This window comes from Stegostoma tigrinum, chromosome 29 (assembly GCF_030684315.1).
Source record: "Stegostoma tigrinum isolate sSteTig4 chromosome 29, sSteTig4.hap1, whole genome shotgun sequence".
NCBI classification, from domain to species: domain Eukaryota; kingdom Metazoa; phylum Chordata; class Chondrichthyes; order Orectolobiformes; family Stegostomatidae; genus Stegostoma; species Stegostoma tigrinum.
Window position 1 is genome coordinate 33,798,992 of NC_081382.1, and position 18,058 is coordinate 33,817,049.

At 37.7% G+C, this 18,058-nt stretch overlaps 1 protein-coding gene across 1 annotated transcript in view; it reads right to left on the minus strand.

Moving 5' to 3' along the window:
- The window catches only part of nup188 (nucleoporin 188), a 95,561-nt gene that overhangs the window by 56,775 nt on the left and 20,728 nt on the right, over nt 1-18,058 (minus strand). The window contains exons 11-21 of the mRNA XM_048559293.1: nt 16,850-17,050; nt 16,040-16,129; nt 15,018-15,083; nt 13,895-14,014; nt 13,483-13,609; nt 12,386-12,541; nt 10,929-11,055; nt 10,473-10,560; nt 9,111-9,187; nt 3,479-3,593; nt 1,699-1,819 (exon numbers count right to left, since the gene is read on the minus strand). Coding sequence (XP_048415250.1) covers nt 1,699-1,819; nt 3,479-3,593; nt 9,111-9,187; nt 10,473-10,560; nt 10,929-11,055; nt 12,386-12,541; nt 13,483-13,609; nt 13,895-14,014; nt 15,018-15,083; nt 16,040-16,129; nt 16,850-17,050 — 1,288 coding nt within the window. The remainder of the gene's footprint in view (nt 1-1,698; nt 1,820-3,478; nt 3,594-9,110; nt 9,188-10,472; nt 10,561-10,928; nt 11,056-12,385; nt 12,542-13,482; nt 13,610-13,894; nt 14,015-15,017; nt 15,084-16,039; nt 16,130-16,849; nt 17,051-18,058) is intronic.

Consider the following 18,058-nt stretch of genomic DNA (forward strand, 5'->3'; position numbering starts at 1 on the left):
TAATTTGTACCATCCATAATCACAGGTGAGCTGCTGGAGGATACAGGGTGGCTAGTGTCATGCATTTAAGGAAGATTGTAAGGAGAAGCCTGGGATCTATAGACTCGAATCTGACATCAGTGTTAGGTATAATGGTGGAGGTGATTCTAAAAGATAGGATGTACATCCATTTGGAGAGGCAAGGAATGATTAGGGATAGTCAGCATGATTTTTTGCAAACAAAATCATACCTTACAAAGTTGATTGTTGTCGAGAAAGTAACCAAAAAGATTGATGAGGGCAGAGTGGTAGATACAGAGTCTTTAACAAGGTTTTGCATGGTAGATTAATTAATAAAGTCAGATCACATGGGATTCAAGGAGAGCACACCAACTGGATACCAAATTGACTTTGTGGAAGGAGACAGAAGGTTATGGTGGAGGTAGTAAGGTGTAGAGCTGGATGAACACAGCAGGCCAAGCAGCAGAGGAGCAAGAAAGCTGACGTTTCTGGTCTGGACCCTTCTTCAGAAATTTCTAATGAAAGAAAATTTCTGACGAAGGGTCCAGACCCGAAATGACAGCTTTCCTGTTCCTCTGATGCTGCTTGGCCTGCTGTATTCATCCAGCTCTACACACCTTATTATCTCATTCTCCAGCATCGACAGTTCCTACGATCTCAGGTTGTGGTAGTGTGTTGTTTTTTGGACTGGAGGCCTGAACGACCTGGGTCCTCTTTTGCTTGTCATTTATATAAATGATATCAATGAGAATGGAAGCATGGTTTGTAAATTTACAGATGACACCAAAATTGGTGGTATAGTGGACAGTGAAGAAAGTGATCTAAAATTACCAACAGATCTTGATCAATTGGGCCAATGGGCTCAGGAGCGGCAGATGGAGTTTAATTTTGATAAATACAATGGTATGCATTTTGGCAATACAAACAAGGACAGGAGTTACATAATTAAGGGGAGGGCTCTGAGCATTGTTGTCAACAGAGACTGAGGGGTGATGATACATAATTCTTTGTTAATTTGAGTCACAGGTAGACAGGGCCATTAAGAAGACATTTAACATGCTTGCCTTCATGGCTCAGACCTTTAAGTATCGGAGTTGAGACATCATGTTGACAATACACAAGATGTTAACTAGGCCTCTTCTGGAGTACTTTGTCCAGTTCTGGTCACCCTGTTCTAGGCAAGATATTATTAAATTAGCTAGGGTTAAGAAAAGATTTATCAGGACGTTGCCAAGAAAGGAGGATTTGAGTTATAAAGGGAGACTGGGGCTATATTCCCTGGAGCATAGGAGGTTGAGTGATGACCTCACTGAGGTTTATAAACCCATGACTATCATAGATAAAGTGAGTAGCAAAGATCTTTTCCCTAAGTTTTTGCCGGGGGGGGGGGGGGGGGGGTGGTTTCAAAACTAGTGGGCATTTTTCAAGGTGACAAAGATTTAAAAAGGATGAGGGGCAACTTTTTTTTTGTAAAAACTCAATGGTTAGCATGTGGAATAACCGCCAGAGGAAGTGGTGGATGCTGGGACAGTAACAACGTTTAAAAGACATTCAAATCAGAACACACAGGCAAGTGGGACTAATTTAGTTGGAGAAGATGGTTGGCTTGGACTGGTTAGACCGAGGGTCTGTTTTCAACTATATGTCTAGAACTCTAATTGAAGATTAGGTTTACATCATTTGTGCAAGAATTTTTACCAATTTCCTCTCGTATGCCATAGGTATTGTAGCGCCATTTATGGTAAGTTGGCAGTAACTCTTTTAAGACAAAGACCACACAAGGCAGAAGACCTCGACTTTGAGTACTCCCCAGCTGCCCCTGTTAGAAAGTACAAAAACAAAACGGCATGTGAAAAGCACACACTAAATTGATTGTCTAGATTCAACTGTACTGCAGTACTGCCAAAAGCAAAACAAGACACTAAACACTGAACCAAGTAAAAGGCTAACACCATGAATGCTACCTTACGATTTTAAGCAACATTTTTCCAATACCACGCCACTTTTTATATTTAATATGTACAACCCATAATGTAGTTAAGAAGAATGGAGGGGACTGCAGGCTACCCTAGTAGTTCCAGCAGTGGCATTAATTTTGTTGTGTTTTTTATAACATGCAAAGCAGTTCCAATTTTCATTTGCTGACACATTACCCAACTCACTTTTCCACAATCCCCTATTTTGACTGGATTAATCAGATATATGGAATAGCATGCTGAGCAACACCACCACCACAACCATGTACTAATTGCAGTATGCACTGAAAATGACTGGAGATATCATCACATGGCCCTGATCTTGCAAACTATAAAAACAAATGATTCATGTCAATAATTACTTCAGTTTACTGTGAGAAGGATAACACATGAGAATAATTCAGCAGTCCAAGTACAAACACCATGAGTGTCTCATCAATACTTTTCAAATTGAATTTTGATTCTATATTTGCTTGCTTCATGAAATTTCCACTAAGTACACACAGATCATGTCTGAACGCAGCAATAGAACTGCATGCGCTCAGCCAAAGGTCGAGCTATAGAACTGAGAATCAAACTAAATTCAAAAGCCACAAGGGCAATCTTAGATACAGGTAATTACCATTACTGTATGTAGCTTAGCAATTTCCAATCAGACCCCAAGCAAAATGGGTCTGGATGGGATGCACCAAGGGTCAGTGTGGGCTTGTTGGGCTGAAGGACCTGTTTCCACAGTGTAAGGGTTCTAATATATAATAACATCTACTATAACATTTCAGTTTGAACTATTTTAACTTTAGTTTGGACAACCCACGATCCAGTCAAAAATAACTGATACCATCACTTAAGTGCACTTCGCCTACTAACACTAGTAATAAAAATACAGCACTTGAGTTCCAAGCTCTCTAACAGGAACCTATAGAATCAATCTATCCACTGATCTATTAAATATCCATAATTTTTGATCCAACAGACTGCAGTATTCAGAGACGTAACACAAAACATCATAAATGCTTCAAACATTGCTCTATGCACATGCTGTCTTCTGAATTACTGGAAGTTTTCGGCTATGTCAAAAACAATTTTCACTATCCAGGTGAAAAAGAAGCAAAGAGAACGGTAATGGTGATTAAAACAAAAACTTGTGTCAGATTACATACAATGATAAGGTTATGTGAACCAATTGCAGCAGTATAATTTTGCATGAAACACCGTTTTAAGTTTTCAATTCTCTCCATCCTCCCTTGGGTGCATGGATTGAATTCTGGGATTCAGACTGGAAAGGTGACAGACCCAGGAAATAAGTCACAACTATTCTGAAATAATTTAAAGTGATCATCTGAGTCATGGTTTGGGGCAACAGTGAAAAACATTCTAACTTATCATGAACTAATAAAAAATCTTCTTGCTATCTCCAATACAGCTTGGTTTAGAGAGATTACTTAATTGCCAGAACAAAACAAAAACAATTTAAGCACAGGCATTCTAAGCAGAAGCTTTACCTTGACAAGTGTTGTAACCAGTCGGAGAAAGGCCATTGTGACACTATACTCGCCCTGAGGTCTCTCAATGCTCAGCAGCAGGTTACCATAACTACCAGCTTGCATTCCTTCAGCCCTTCAAGAAATAAATGTTGATTGTTGTATGTCCAGTTTCTCCATCAATATTACAACAAAATTCAATGCAGCGAAGCAATCCTCAGAAATAATTTAGAGAAAGCTGCAGTGTCAAGAGTCAATACGCTAGTAGGAACCAATTCCATTTGACATGCCCTGCTGAATGTAAAATTTATCAGTTTCCCCCATGAGGACAGTAAAAAAGCAAAACAAATGAGGGACAGAAAGCATTTTAAAACCTCATTAGATTGAGCAGGGGAAAGAAAGGAGTATTTAGAATCAAGACAAAAGTCAGAGGAGAGACGGTGCAAAGTTTGGTACAAATCTCCAAAGCCAGTACACAGCCATCACCCATACTAAAAGAAATTTTCAACAAAAATGAAATTAAGCTGCACATGATAATTTAACATATTTCAATGGACTGAAAATAAAATTTGTTCAATTTTTTTCTGGGGGGTGTACGCAGAGGGATGACTGGAATAGATGGCTCCAAGAGAGCAACTGTAGTAAAACAAAAGGTGTTTCCATGTAACCTTTATTTCTGAAGTTTCTTCCTTCATGCACAATTAGTTCAGTGCTTTAAGAAATCAAGCTTGCACACATCTCTAATGGTGTCTACATTACCTAAGACGATCTCCAGCCAACGATAGTTGTGACTTGATCCTCTCACACACCAACATCACTTTCAAATGAACCTAGTGGAATTGAATGCTCGTGTACCAGCCGGGATTTATGCGTTAGCTTGCTGTAAGTGTCATAGTCAAAAGAACTACCCCCAAGTTATGCTCTGAAGCAAGCAAAGACCTTTCACTAAGAATGCTTCAATGCAGTTTTATAAAAGCAATCAGGACAAAAGGACTTTCCATCAGGCTACATAACTAAATCTCGAAAATCAACTGTTCAACTGCTAAAAGCAACACTGCCAGTGCAACCCAACATGCTCTTCACAAACTATTTACACTAAACCACGTTAACATAGAACATTACAGCACAGTACAGGCCCTTCGGCCCTCAATGTTGTGCCGACCTGTCATACCAATCTGAAGCTCATCTAACCCACACTATTCCATGTACGTCCATATGCTTGTCCAATGACGACTTAAATGTACCTAAAGTTGGCGAATCTACTCCCGTTGCAGGTAAAGTGTTCCATTCCCTTACTACTCTCTGAGTAAAGAAACTACCTCTGACATCTGTCCTATATCTTTCACCCCTCAATTTAAAGCTATGCCCCCTCGTGCTCGCCATCACCATCCGAGGAAAAAGGCTCTTCCTATCCATCCTATCTAACCCTCTGATTATTTTATATATCTCAATTAAGCCACCTCTTAACCTTCTTCTCTCTAACGAAAACAGCCTCAAGTCCCTCAGCCTTTCCTCGTAAGACCTTCCCTCCATACCAGGCAACATCCTAGTAAATCTCCTCTGCACCCTTTCCAAAGCTTCCACATCCTTCTTATAATGCGGTGACCAGAACTGTACGCAATACTCCAAGTGCGGCCGCACCAGAGTTTTGTACAGCTGCAAGCATAACCTCATGGTTCCGGAACTCAATCCCTCTATTAATAAAAGCTAAAACACCATATATGCCCTCTTAACAGCCCTGTCAGCCAGGGTGGCAACTTTCAAGGATCTGTGTACATGGACACCGAGATCTCTCTGCTCATCTACACTACCAAGAATCTTACCATTAGCCCAGTACTTTGCATTCTGGTTACTCCTACCAAAGTGCATCACCTCACACTTGTCTGCATTAAGCTCCATTTGCCACCTCTCATCCCAGCTCTGCAGCTTATCTATGTCTCTCTAACCTACAACATCCTTCGTCTCTATCCACAACTCCACCGACCTTAGTGTTGTCTGCAAATTTACTAACCCATCCTTCTACACCCTCATCCAAGTCGTTTATAAAAATGACAAACAGCAGTGCACCCAACACCGACACTTGCGGTACACCACTAGTAACTGGTCTCCAGGATGAACATTTCCCATCAACCACCACCCTCTGTCTTCTTTCAGCAAGCCAATTTCTGATCCAAACTGCTATATCTCCCACAATCCCATTCCTCTGCATTTTGTACAAAATAGCCTACTGTGGGGAACCTTATCGAAAGCCTTGCTGAAATCCATATACACCACATCAACCGGTTTACTCTCATCTACCCATTTGGTCACCTTCTCAAAGAACTCAATAAGGTTTGTGAGGCACAATCTACCCTTCACAAAACCATGCTGACTATCCCTAATCAAATTATTCTTTTCTAGATGATTATAAATGCTCTCTTATAACCTTTTCCAACACTTTACCAACAACTGAAGTAAGGCTCACTGGTCTATAATTACCAGGGTTGTCTCTACTCCCTTTCTTGTACAGGGGAACCACATTTGCTATCCTCCAGTCATCTGGCACTATTCCTGTAGACAACAAGTTAAAGATCAATGCCAAAGGCTCGGCAATCTCCCCCCTGGCTTCCCAGAGGATCCTAGGATAAATCCCATCCGGACCAGGAGACTTATCTATCTTCACACTGTAGGATTTCTAATACCTCTTCCTTGTGAACCTCAATCCCACCTAGTCTAGTAGCCTGTATCTCAGTATTCTCGACAACATTGTCATTTTCTAGAGTGAATACTGTCGAAAAATATTCATTTAATGCTTCCCCTATCTCCTCTGACTCCACACACAACTTCCCACTACTATCCTTGATTGGCCCTAATCTTACTCTTGTCATTCTCTTATTCCTTAAATACCTATAGAAAGCTTTAGGGTTTACCCTGATCCTATCCACCAACAATTTCTCATGTCTCCTCCTGGCTCTTCGGAGCTCTCTCTTTAGGTCTTTCCTGGCTACTTTGTAACCCTGAAGCACCCTAACTGAGCCTTCACATCTCATCCTAACATAAGCCTTCTTCTTCCTCTTGACCAGAGATTCCACTTCCTTCGTAAACCACGGCTCCCGTGCTCTACAGCTTCTTCCCTGCCTGACAGGTACATACTTATCTAGGACACACAGGAGCTTTTCCTTGAATAAGCTCCACATTTCTAATGTGCCCATTCCCTGCAGTTTCCTTCCCCATTCTATGCTCCCTAAATCTTGCCTAATCTCATCGTAATTGCCTTTCCCCCAGCTAGAACTCTTGCCCAGTGGTATACACCTATCTCTTTCCATCACTAAAGTAACCATAACAGAATTGTGATCGCTATCACCAAAGTGCTCACCTACTTCCAAATCTAACACCTGGCCGGGCTCATTCAGCAGTACCAAATCTAATGTGGCTTCACCCCTTGTTGGCCTGTCTACATACTGTGTGAGGAAGCCCTGCTGCACACACTGGACAAAAACTGACCGATCTATAGTACCCGAACTGTAGTGGCTCCCAGTCAATATTTGGAAAGTTGAAGTCCCCCATGACAACTACCCTGTCTCTCTCACTCCTATCCAGAATCATCTTTGCTATCCTTTCCTCTACATCTCTGGAACTATTCGGTGGCTTATAGAAAACTCCCAACCGGGTGACCTCTCCTTTCCTGTTTCTAAACTCCGCCCATACTACCTCAGTTGACAAGTCCCCAAACATCCTTTCTGCAACTGTAATACTGTTCTTGACCAACAATGCCACACCTCCCCCTCTTTTACCATCTTCTCTGTTCTTACTGAAACATCTAAATCCCAGAACCTGCAACAACCATTTCTGTCCCTCCTCTATCCATGCCTCCAAAATGGCCATAACATTGAAGTCCCAGGTACCAACCGATGCTGCAAGTTCACCCACCTTATTTCGGATGCTCCTGGCGTTGAAGTAGACACACTTCAAACTAACCATCTTACTTGCCAGTGCCATCTTGCATCCCTGAAACTCTATTTCGCACCTCCCTATTCTCAACCTTCTCTATACTCGAACTACAATTTTGGTTCCCATCCCCCTGCTGAATTAGTTTAAACCTTTTATTTATAACTCTTTGGGTTCATCTCCCTTCTAATCCACATGTATAAATGCTGCTTTAGTATTTCTTTTTGCATGTAGTAATTAATAAACACCTAGCTATATTGGCTCCATATAACACAACGGGCCATTTGGTTCTGGGAGAGTGGTAGAAAGGGAAGGGATTGGTTCAAAATTAATCTTGTTTCAACTAAGCTAAGAGTTAGGGTGAACTAAAAAAAAGGGAGCCAGTTGTTCCGCCCTCATCCAGGAATTTAAAATTTTGGGAGATCATGTCTGGAACCACAACGAATTGAGGAAGTTCGCCCAGGAGCTGCTTGCAACATTTAATAGCTTTAGCTAATAAAAAAGTTACCAACCTTTAAATTTAAAACAAACAATTGATCCAACATGGAAATAATGAGGGTCTTAAAGTTATTTTTAAATATTTTGTAAATACTGGAACTAATGATACAATTTCCCCAGTCAGCAGTAAATTTCAGTTTAAAATTATACAAGATCGGCATGCAAAGATGACATTACTGATCATAAGAGAATTTGTTAGCTGCAAGGATAGGAGAAGATGACTGTGTACTACAAATAATTAAGTAAAAAAACAAAAAGTTATGTGCCTTATCCTGAATGTGGCCCTGCCAACAGGTCAAAGTGATATAGCTGTTAAAGATTGAGGACCCAAGTTGTTTTGTTGGAAAGGCGGCACACTTGATGATAACAGTATCAGCCGTGCCTACTGCAGTCAGAATGGTAGTCTCTATATTTACACCAAGATGTTGAGCGTGTCAGGTTTTAAATATTTATGCTTTAAACTGTCCATTTAAGTCCTTAGACAGTTCAGCTGAAAGACAACTAATCAGTATTTCTTCCTGGATTCACGGCCCACATGATTCATGTTGCCATTAAGGGCTTTCAAAGGACTGACGGATCCATTCAAATAAAAAAGAAAGTTTCTAAAAGATAGCTTTGAACTCCAGAAGATGCTTGTGCCTGAATTCAGGTGAAATGACTAAAAAGGCTAAAAGTTTCTGTTCACTGGGCAAGAATGTTATGGTAACTCTCACTATAATTGACAAGATCAAATTCATGAACATTTGGAACAATGTGCGAAGATTCATCTAACCTTACCCATGGAAAGAAGCTGCATGGAAAATACTCACCATAAAGATCAGTGGCAGGGTGAAAAGTTACAAGGTTGAGGTCATAAGGAATTGAACAAAAAAATCATTTCATTAGATCTGGGAAAAATCAAAAGACTACTTAGAGATAGTGTGAAGTTTACCTATGAAGGGGTTTCTTGAGTTGTGCAAAGGTAGATGTTTGGTCTGTAATTTAAAGTATTAGCTGCCTTCTGAATTATTATTTAGTGAATATAGTGTTTTTAGTTTGATTACTGCAATAAAAAGGCATAAAACATGAAATCTCGTGTCATCCTTTCAGTTTTAACTGGAAGCTTGAATTTCCGTTCTTTGAATAAGGAAGTAAAGTAATTAAAAGTTACAAAAACTAATTCAGTCATTAATCTGAAGTAATCTGGATCCTACACTTAGACTTTGTAGCAGAATATATAATCAAATACCTGAGGGATTGAGCAATCCCAGTGACTTGTGTCACAGAGTATGGTAAAAAGCCTGTATGCTGTAGATCTGCCCATACCTAAGTAGAGAACAGAAGTTAAGACAGTTCATTTGTTAAGTATATAATGTAATAGATAAGCTGCATTTAACCAAAGAATGCACTCAAACGAAGCAAAGTGTTTTAAGACTGCAAAGTAATTTAAAAACAGTATTTCTTAAAATCTAAGTCATTAGTTAATAGCACAATACCTACAGATTAATAGTTCAAATAAATTGCTTTATGAAGTCCTTTCTTCTATTCCATAATTCTGACTCAAGTATGGCTTTGTTATGCTTATGTGAAAAATCCAACTGTTTGGTCTCCTTGGGCTGCGATTTATTTTCAGTTTTTGGTGTTATCTTCAAAATTTGTCTACATTCTGTCAAAAATTAAGTGGATAAAAGCAAGGTATTTCCGCAGATTCTTTTGTTTTTGCTGGATTCTGACAAAGCTTTCATAAAGCAGCTTTCAATGTGTGGTGCATTTTTCATCGAAATCCCTTTCTGAAGGTTATAGCTCAAGACAACACACTGGTGAAACAACAAGGCTCAGCTGATAAATTTTCAACATTTGGTTCATTTTTATTCATATACAATGTCTGAATCTTGAAATAAATGTTAAGAGCGCTCAGATTAAATGCTGTAATAAAGCATAGGTGTTTTGCATATAAATTAGTTTTTGTGTATTTTGTCGGTCTAGATTAAATTAATTTTCAGCTTATTGAATCTCTGGCCTATATTTTCACAATTTCTTTTCATCTTAAAATGATACGAAATATAGCATGAGGGCATCCCGAAATCAGTGGCCAAATTGCAGCTGAGATTATTGTTAATTTGCAGGTTCTTGCACTGCAGTGGCCAAAGTAAAAAGGCGTAGATTTCAGATCAGAAGGGACAGTGTCCACATCAGAAACAATCTGGTCATGGAATGACAAAATAATGCAAAAGAATCGAAGCTATAACATAGGAGATGAGGTCACACCCACAGTTCTTCACATGGTGAGTTGCTAATCTCACCTGTGGTATCAGGAAGAGGTTGCCAAATAGAAGCTTAGAGCTTTCCCTCAAAGAGAACAGAAGAAGGTAAAAAGAAAAAGAGCGAGTCAACCTCCGCTGAATCCATGCCCTTCTGAGCAGCTATCTTAAGATTGGAACTGCAGAGGATTGGGAACAGTTAGCCTGCCCACACTCTCAACCAGCAGGAGTTCATTAGCACAGAGAAAACCTAAAAAGATGGGAGAAAATAAAAATTCCGTGGCTTCCAGATGACCTTAAGTATGTACTCTAACACAAAACCGTTGCCCATTACGTCCACAGCATTTTACCTTGGCTGGCATCCGTGTGGCCAGAACAGTTAGGGTATTTACACATGAAGCAATCACATCTGTTGGAGGATTTAGCACAGAACTAAGCCTGCAACAAACAGAAAAACTATTAGTATAAACCAACTCACACTTGCCATTATAAATCTAAAGATTAAAATTGACGAGTAATTAATTTAGCACTACATCATTGCGCTGCATGAACAACTCTGATACTAAATGACAAAGTGTTTAACATCTTTTGCAAAATGGGAAACTTGATTCAGGAATAAAGATGTTTTTAGGTAAAATGAAAAACCCAATGCTGAAGCAATTTAGTAGTCAATTCTGTTCACCTATGCCAAAGTCCAGTCATATACAGACAACACTACGGTTGTACTATATCAGTTTTACTGACAAATGCAATATTGTATATTTTACTCTTCTGGTTTCATAAAAATACAGATAAAAATATTTTACCTTTGGATTAACATGTACAGACGAGAAGTGATTGGCAGCAGATAATCCGTAATAGACCAATCCGTGCTGATTATTTTGTGTACTAAATCAATAATCGGTTTGACCTTTTGGCAATGAAGAAGAACATCTGGTACAAAAAGACAACACTATATATAAAATCTGCCAAAGTACACCCGTAAGTTAACCATTTAAGAATTAATGTAATGTTAAACAAACAAAACGCCTGTTGTCAAATAATACCATAGATAAAATTAACAATTTATTATTGCTATTTTCATGGATCTGGTTTCATAAGTCATGTTTTGCAAGGTATTAACTAAATTTGATGTAATTGGCAAAAAGTCAACTGCTATCAGGTGAGTTCCAAATGCCTTTGCCTGGGAAATCAGTATGATGATTATGTAATCTAAATGAGCTGTTAAAATTTTTGCTGAAGGCATATACGGAACATTACAGTTGTTTCACCTGAAAACACCTTCAAATTTACTTTGAATACTACTACCAACAATGGTTAAATAATTTGAGATATCACTATTATAATTATACAATTAACACAGAAAAGTGAGCATTTAATGATTAAAGAAAACGGCATTCATCAAGAAATGTGACAAACCATTTTGGCCCAGATTTTGCAAAAGTAATTACACCATAATTGTCAGCCTTCATGGTCGTCACTCCTCTAAAACTACTAGTAACCTCTGGTACGTGCGCGGCACACACACACAAATCAAAAGTATCAATCAATAACGCTACACTTTCCTAAAGGATGCATCATTGGAAGATCCGAGAATACACTGAATTGACAAGTACTTGGCTTTTAGATTATTAGTCGTGTTTTAAAAACCCTTAAAAGTTATACACTGAAGTATAATTGAACTTTTAGTTAATGAAGATAACAACTTCAACATCACTGAACGGTCTCACTGGTCCCACAAATGCTAACTTTTAGAATACCAAACGTACCTATATTTTCCATGTTTCAGCTTTTACTTTAATCCCAAGTATGACCCAATAATTTACCTTGCTTTCTAAACATTAATTAGAGTAAAGTCAATCACTGCATTTTTCCTTCCTGGTTTGTAGCCTGAGAGAATCTCTCAAGGTGAATGCCCGCTTACTTGTTTGATGAAATCACTGATACTGGGCACCTGGAGATCCCCTTAACTTGGCTCCAGATTCAATTCAAACTAACATTGGAGAAAGAGGAAATCTATGTCACAGAGGTCATAAGATCCTTAGCACGCAGCTTTCTTAGAGACCAGCAATGAACACCACTGCTTTAGCACTAACTGCAAAATCCAGGTCATTAATTCCAATTTTTTGTCAGAATGTGATTTTTTTAATTCCTTTTGAACACAGACGTTCACCAATATATAACTACTTCCAAAATTAATTACAGGGTATAACAGCAATAAGTGGTTATATTTCAGATACAAGGCAAATGCAATCAAACTCACCTGCTGTTGAAACCACATGTAACAGCATCTCAATCTCACAAGTGAACACTGTCCAGGAGCTATACGAGAAATCCCAACGTACCAGAAAACCCTGCACTGCAGGAATTACATGTCCATACGTACCCTGAGGCATGCGTATATTAGCCTGAGCAGAGCCTGGGATTAGATAAAAATGCAAATTACATATGGGCATTACTACTTTTAATAATGGTTTATAAATGTCTATTTTTAGAATATAGTTCCACATATCAATATTAACTGATGGAAGCTCAATGATAGCAAATTTTCCCCAATGCTTTCCTTGTAATTTATATTCTAGTTCCATTATTTATGCTATATTTGAAAAGACTGTTCATGAAGTCTGCTATTTCAGTTCATTAGTGAAATAATGTACTCAGCACATCAAGGATAATACTTGTTTATGAACTCGACCTGGTTAATACAGTACTACTGGGTCATTTATCCAAGAAACAGGATCCCAGAGTGAAAATATGAAATTTAGGTTAAAAAAGGACACTTCTTCAGCATTTAGAAGCATCAGGTTTCAATGCTGTTCATTTATTTCTGCTTCCTTCTCAGATCACAAATTATTCTCAAGCTGAGTGATCTCCTTTCTACTATAATTCCCTCTCCCTCCTCCTTGAAGATGCTATATCAAAAGTATTTTGCTGAGTACATAAACGAATTTTACAAATGTCACTTGCAATTCTAAATAAGAACATCAATTATATGCAAAAGGTACTTATATGTTTATATTCACGGCTCTAATAATTATCCAACCACAAACACTGAGAAAAAGAAGTTGACAACATCAATCACAGAAGTTCAGTTCTTCAGGCTTGCTTCTTCATTCAACAAGTCTTAGATCTCAGTCCATGATCCATATCAGAGTCATACAGCACAGAAGCAGGCCCTTCAGTTTACTTGTCTATGTTGATCAAGTTTCCCAAACTTGACTAGTCCAATGTGCCTGCATTTGGCCCATATCCCTCTAAACCTTTCCTATTCATGTGCCTGCCCAAGTGTTTTTTAAATGCTGTAATTGTTTTTTTAAAGAATAAAAGTACAAGATTTGAATGAAGTACAAAACACCTTACCAAGAGGATAAAGCAGCTTTGGCATTTGCCTCCTCCACCGGGTCCCATCCTCATGGGAAAGTACATCGTGTGGTTTATGTTTATATGGCTCTGTGTAACACGTCATTTTATCCAAAAAACTGTAAACCTTCAAAACAAAAAAAAATTACCAACAGGACACAAACCCACTCATGCCAGCAATAAGAAAATAAAGAATTCTGGTAATATTCTACAGACAATTTATGTGACTAAGAGTTTTAATTCTATTAGTTCCAGTTCTTTTACACTGCAGTCAATAATGCTGTGTAATTCCCAAATAGAGTAAAATTATGAAAATTCATTGAATTAAGACCCATTCTAAATAAAGAGCATAAATTTAAAGTAGTTTCCTTCTTGAATCTCATTAAAAACTGATCAGTAAGCCTACGCATACCTTTTTAGCAGTGGGTTTATCGGATATCAGTGCAGATAGTAGTTGTAACAGTGGTGCCATTGACTGCGGGAACATTCCACAATTATTGTCCAACAAAATAGCAATACCTGCTGTGGGCTCCTTGACATCAGAAAAGAAAACAATGCAAAAGGGCATCAGAGTTCACACAATGTCAGGAAGGTAAAACTCATCTCAATTTAATTTCATCAAATGAAACACTTAAAGTTCCTGGGCTTTTCCCATTCCTCGTATTTATGCTTGTAGCACGTAATGCTGTAAAAGTTTTAAGTACAAAGAGTGAAGGAAATAGAGTGCAATAAGATTAAGAAACTCTTTACTCAAGTTTTATTTTGAAAAGATATGGAACGTCCAAAATATACTCAGATGGTTTAATAATCAGAACCACCCCTCACCTGACCCCCGAGGACCATAGGAAAAGAAAGAATGCAGGAACTTGGCAAAAACATAAAATTTATCTACATTCCCATGCAAAATAGGTAGCTGCATGATAAAATGACAGTCACCACAATTAATCCAGTTCCTCTATTTTCTAGACACTATTTTCCTAGTGATTAATGCTTTATTTTCAGTTCACGTTTTTCCAGATCACCTATATCAGGCAAATCTAGAAAAATGCAGTTACTGTAAAATGTACAACTATACTAAATGAAAGTGAAGCCTAAAACAATATCGTATTGAATGTCTGATGCCAATTTAAACCATTTTCAGAAACCAAGTTTCAATTTTTGTTAGAAACCTTGTGAGAACCATGTTTCATCAGTTGTGCCTCACTGTTGTCATGCAGCTAAATAAAACGGAAAAAAAAAGTTAGACTACAGAAGATACATCCAACATCTTTCACAAAGGCAGTAAGAGAAAGCTCTTCATTAGTGGATCAGGAATAATAATTTTCATTTCCCAATGGATGGGCAGAGGAAAAATAATTGCTTCAACATCTGTGGAATTTGTAATTAAATTTGGGATGCTATTCCCAAGATGACCATTACAGCAATTCAGCTGGCAGGAATTTGACACCTTGCAATAAGTTTTTTTGAAACTGCCTGGGGTTTCAATATCATATCATCTTTATAATCTTTAGATAGATACAACCTGATGTACTTACAGTATCCCAAAAAAGTTCTGCCAGATTAGGGGCTGTGAATACCTCACAGGCAACATCAATCAAGTGCTAGAAGAGAAGAAAAACTGGATTAAATCAGTGTACTTCTGAAAATAAAGAATAGCTCTGCACCCAATATACAAGGTTAAATCCAAACAACTATGAATTAGTATAAACCGAATGGAGAATTGTGCCAATTCCCAATCATGCCCAAAAGATCAGCTGCTAGGAACAAATCATTGTTTCTTACAATTGCAACATTGAAATTGGATTGCTTTCCTTTCATTTAGAAATAAACATTTCAAATAATCTTGCCATTAATGAACAAAGCTGGACTGGACTGCATAAAGTTAGTATAAAGGAACTGAATCTTAAAAAAAAACTCAGCTAAACTTTGTATACTTAGTAAGAAATCCCTTTGCTAATGCCAGTAATAAATTTATTTATAAACTTGCTGGAATTTTTAGATAAAACACTCGTGTATAGAAAAATTGTTCTTTAATTACTACTTGCAGGTCTGACTCATAGACAGCATTTCTGCATACTATGAAGTTCAACAATTAACAGAGTTACTAGACATTAGTCAATATGCTTTTTTATTTTTACTCCTGGCTCTTGATGTGAGCAAGGCCAGGAATAATTGCCCATTAATGGTCCTAAAGGTAGTGGTATTGAACCATCCTAGTCTATCTGGTATAGGCACACCAACAACACTGTGCGCGAGACAGGAAGGGAATTTTGAGTCTCATATGACTTCTTCAGAACAGGAACCATACAGGACTTCAAACGTTAACTGTTTTGTTCTCTACAAGTGCTGCCCAACCCACTGAGTTTCTCAAGCATCTATGCTTGTTTCAGATTTTCAGCATCTGCAGTATTTTGCATTTCTTAAATTTAAAGTTGTATCAGCCTTTGTTTTAATATTAAAATTAATTTAATATTTCTGGTAATATTTTTATGTATAGTTTTCAACCAGGCTATTACAGGTATATGCTAATAGTCAACACAAATGTCACATTTTCTACCTGCTGATCTCCCAAAGTTTCTTCTTCAAACGATGTCAACACAAATGAAAGCAGTCCATAGATACACATCCGTGCAGTACTCGCCGTACACTGAAAAACACATGAGTTCTCTCACTGCATCTTTAAAGCATGAAAACTGAGGCAGACACAAGTATCCTACAATTCAGCTGGTAAAAAAAGTAGAATAAAAGACCTTGAAAATAATGGCAGTTTTATTCTGCTGTTAAAATTTACTGAACATCCAACTTTCACGAGAATTAAAATAATGCATGTAAATACCTCTCCTGCTAGAGAACAAGCATCTTTACACAACAAATTTCATCTGCAGCATCATACATGGTTAACTATATCTCTTAAATTACCTTATTTAACCTCGAACATGATTAATTTTAGAAACAATAAAATATCCATTCCCAAACAAATTTCTCTCACTGTATCATCCTTATTTCTTTGCACCATGTTCAGAAAAACACCTATACTATTCGTGTTTCCCCAATTCTTAATATGTCCTTGATTTCTTTCATCTGACAACTTGGACCACAAGTGATCTGTTTTTCCAATTCATCATTCTTTCTACAGATTGGTACTGCAATCTTACTTTCAATTGGATATGCCCCATATCTACATGGCTGAGATAGGAATGATGCAAAAATCATGATTCTTTGGCTGAATAGGATAAGGCAGGTAGTAAATTAATCCACAACCTCTGGATCAATTCGCTGAACTGATCACGGTCTCAGTTTTAAACAGTGGTCAGACAAGCTTTGTTAAACATAGTATTAGATTACTTTCCCACACTACCATACTCACATTGTTTCCCCCACTGCCGAGTGCCTTCAGCATCTGTGTCATAAACTGGAACACATTCTGCTGAATAGCAGTACTTCCCAAGCGCCTGATTACAGGAGTTGATTCATCCAGGTTCAGCGTATGGCGCAACAAAGCCCAAGACAACAGCACTGGTGCATGATGTGGTATGTCCCCTAATGTCAACAGCAACTTGTCCATTTCCTTCAATAAAAAATAAATTGCACAATAAAATTTGTATCACACTAATTATGAATAAGGGGATTAACACAGAGTGTCACAAAGCTGAAAACAGCAGCAAAATACAGAATTTGTCATGTGATTATGACATGCAATTTACAGCTTATAAATCAGGTCAATGTTAGAAAATTGAAAATCAATCCACTGAAAAACAATTTTCAACTATTACAAAACATGGGAGATTGATTACATTAGGGTTTTCACATCTTCTAAAAAAGCTATTCCTCTGTCGTCATATAACTATCATAAAAAAAGCAATCAAATAATTTTGGAACAAACGAACAGATAGATTTTATATCTCTGGCAAAATGTTTGATTCTGATTTAGATGATTTTCCACTGATCATTTACAACCAAAATGGTTAGTCAGCAAACCTATTCTAAAACTAAATGTTTTTAAAATACAGAATTCTAATACAGTTTGGTCAGCTTTAGACAAATGCATTGGAAAATCTAATTGATAACTTTACAATTATCTTCACAATCACATCAACTACTTTAAAATGTTTTCTTTAAAAATACACACATGTTCCATTAAAGCATACTCACAGCATTTCAAGAAAAATTATTTTTGCACAAAACCAACAGCTAGCATTTCAAACATAAACTGACTTTCATTGTTCAATCATCTGAATGAAAGTCAAAGTTGTCAAGTACAGGAAAGTCCTCAAAAACTCAGGATGCACTCCTGAAAATTGCAATCTTCAGTGAAGCACTGATTCCTGCAGGAATCAGTAATAGTACTGGAGTTGGGTTTCTTTGCAGAAAGAAAAACACAAACATTACACTTGCGCCCTTTAACTCAAATTGGTAAATGAAATACCTGAAATAAAAATTTAACAATCTGGAAGCACATAACATTCTTCTCACAAATCATCTCAACAAAACCAACAGTACATTCAAGGCGCTGTTCTCTGGGTCCAAGCTAGCAGAGTTGCTCACTGAGCTCCAGGTCACCTAGTGAGGCCATTGC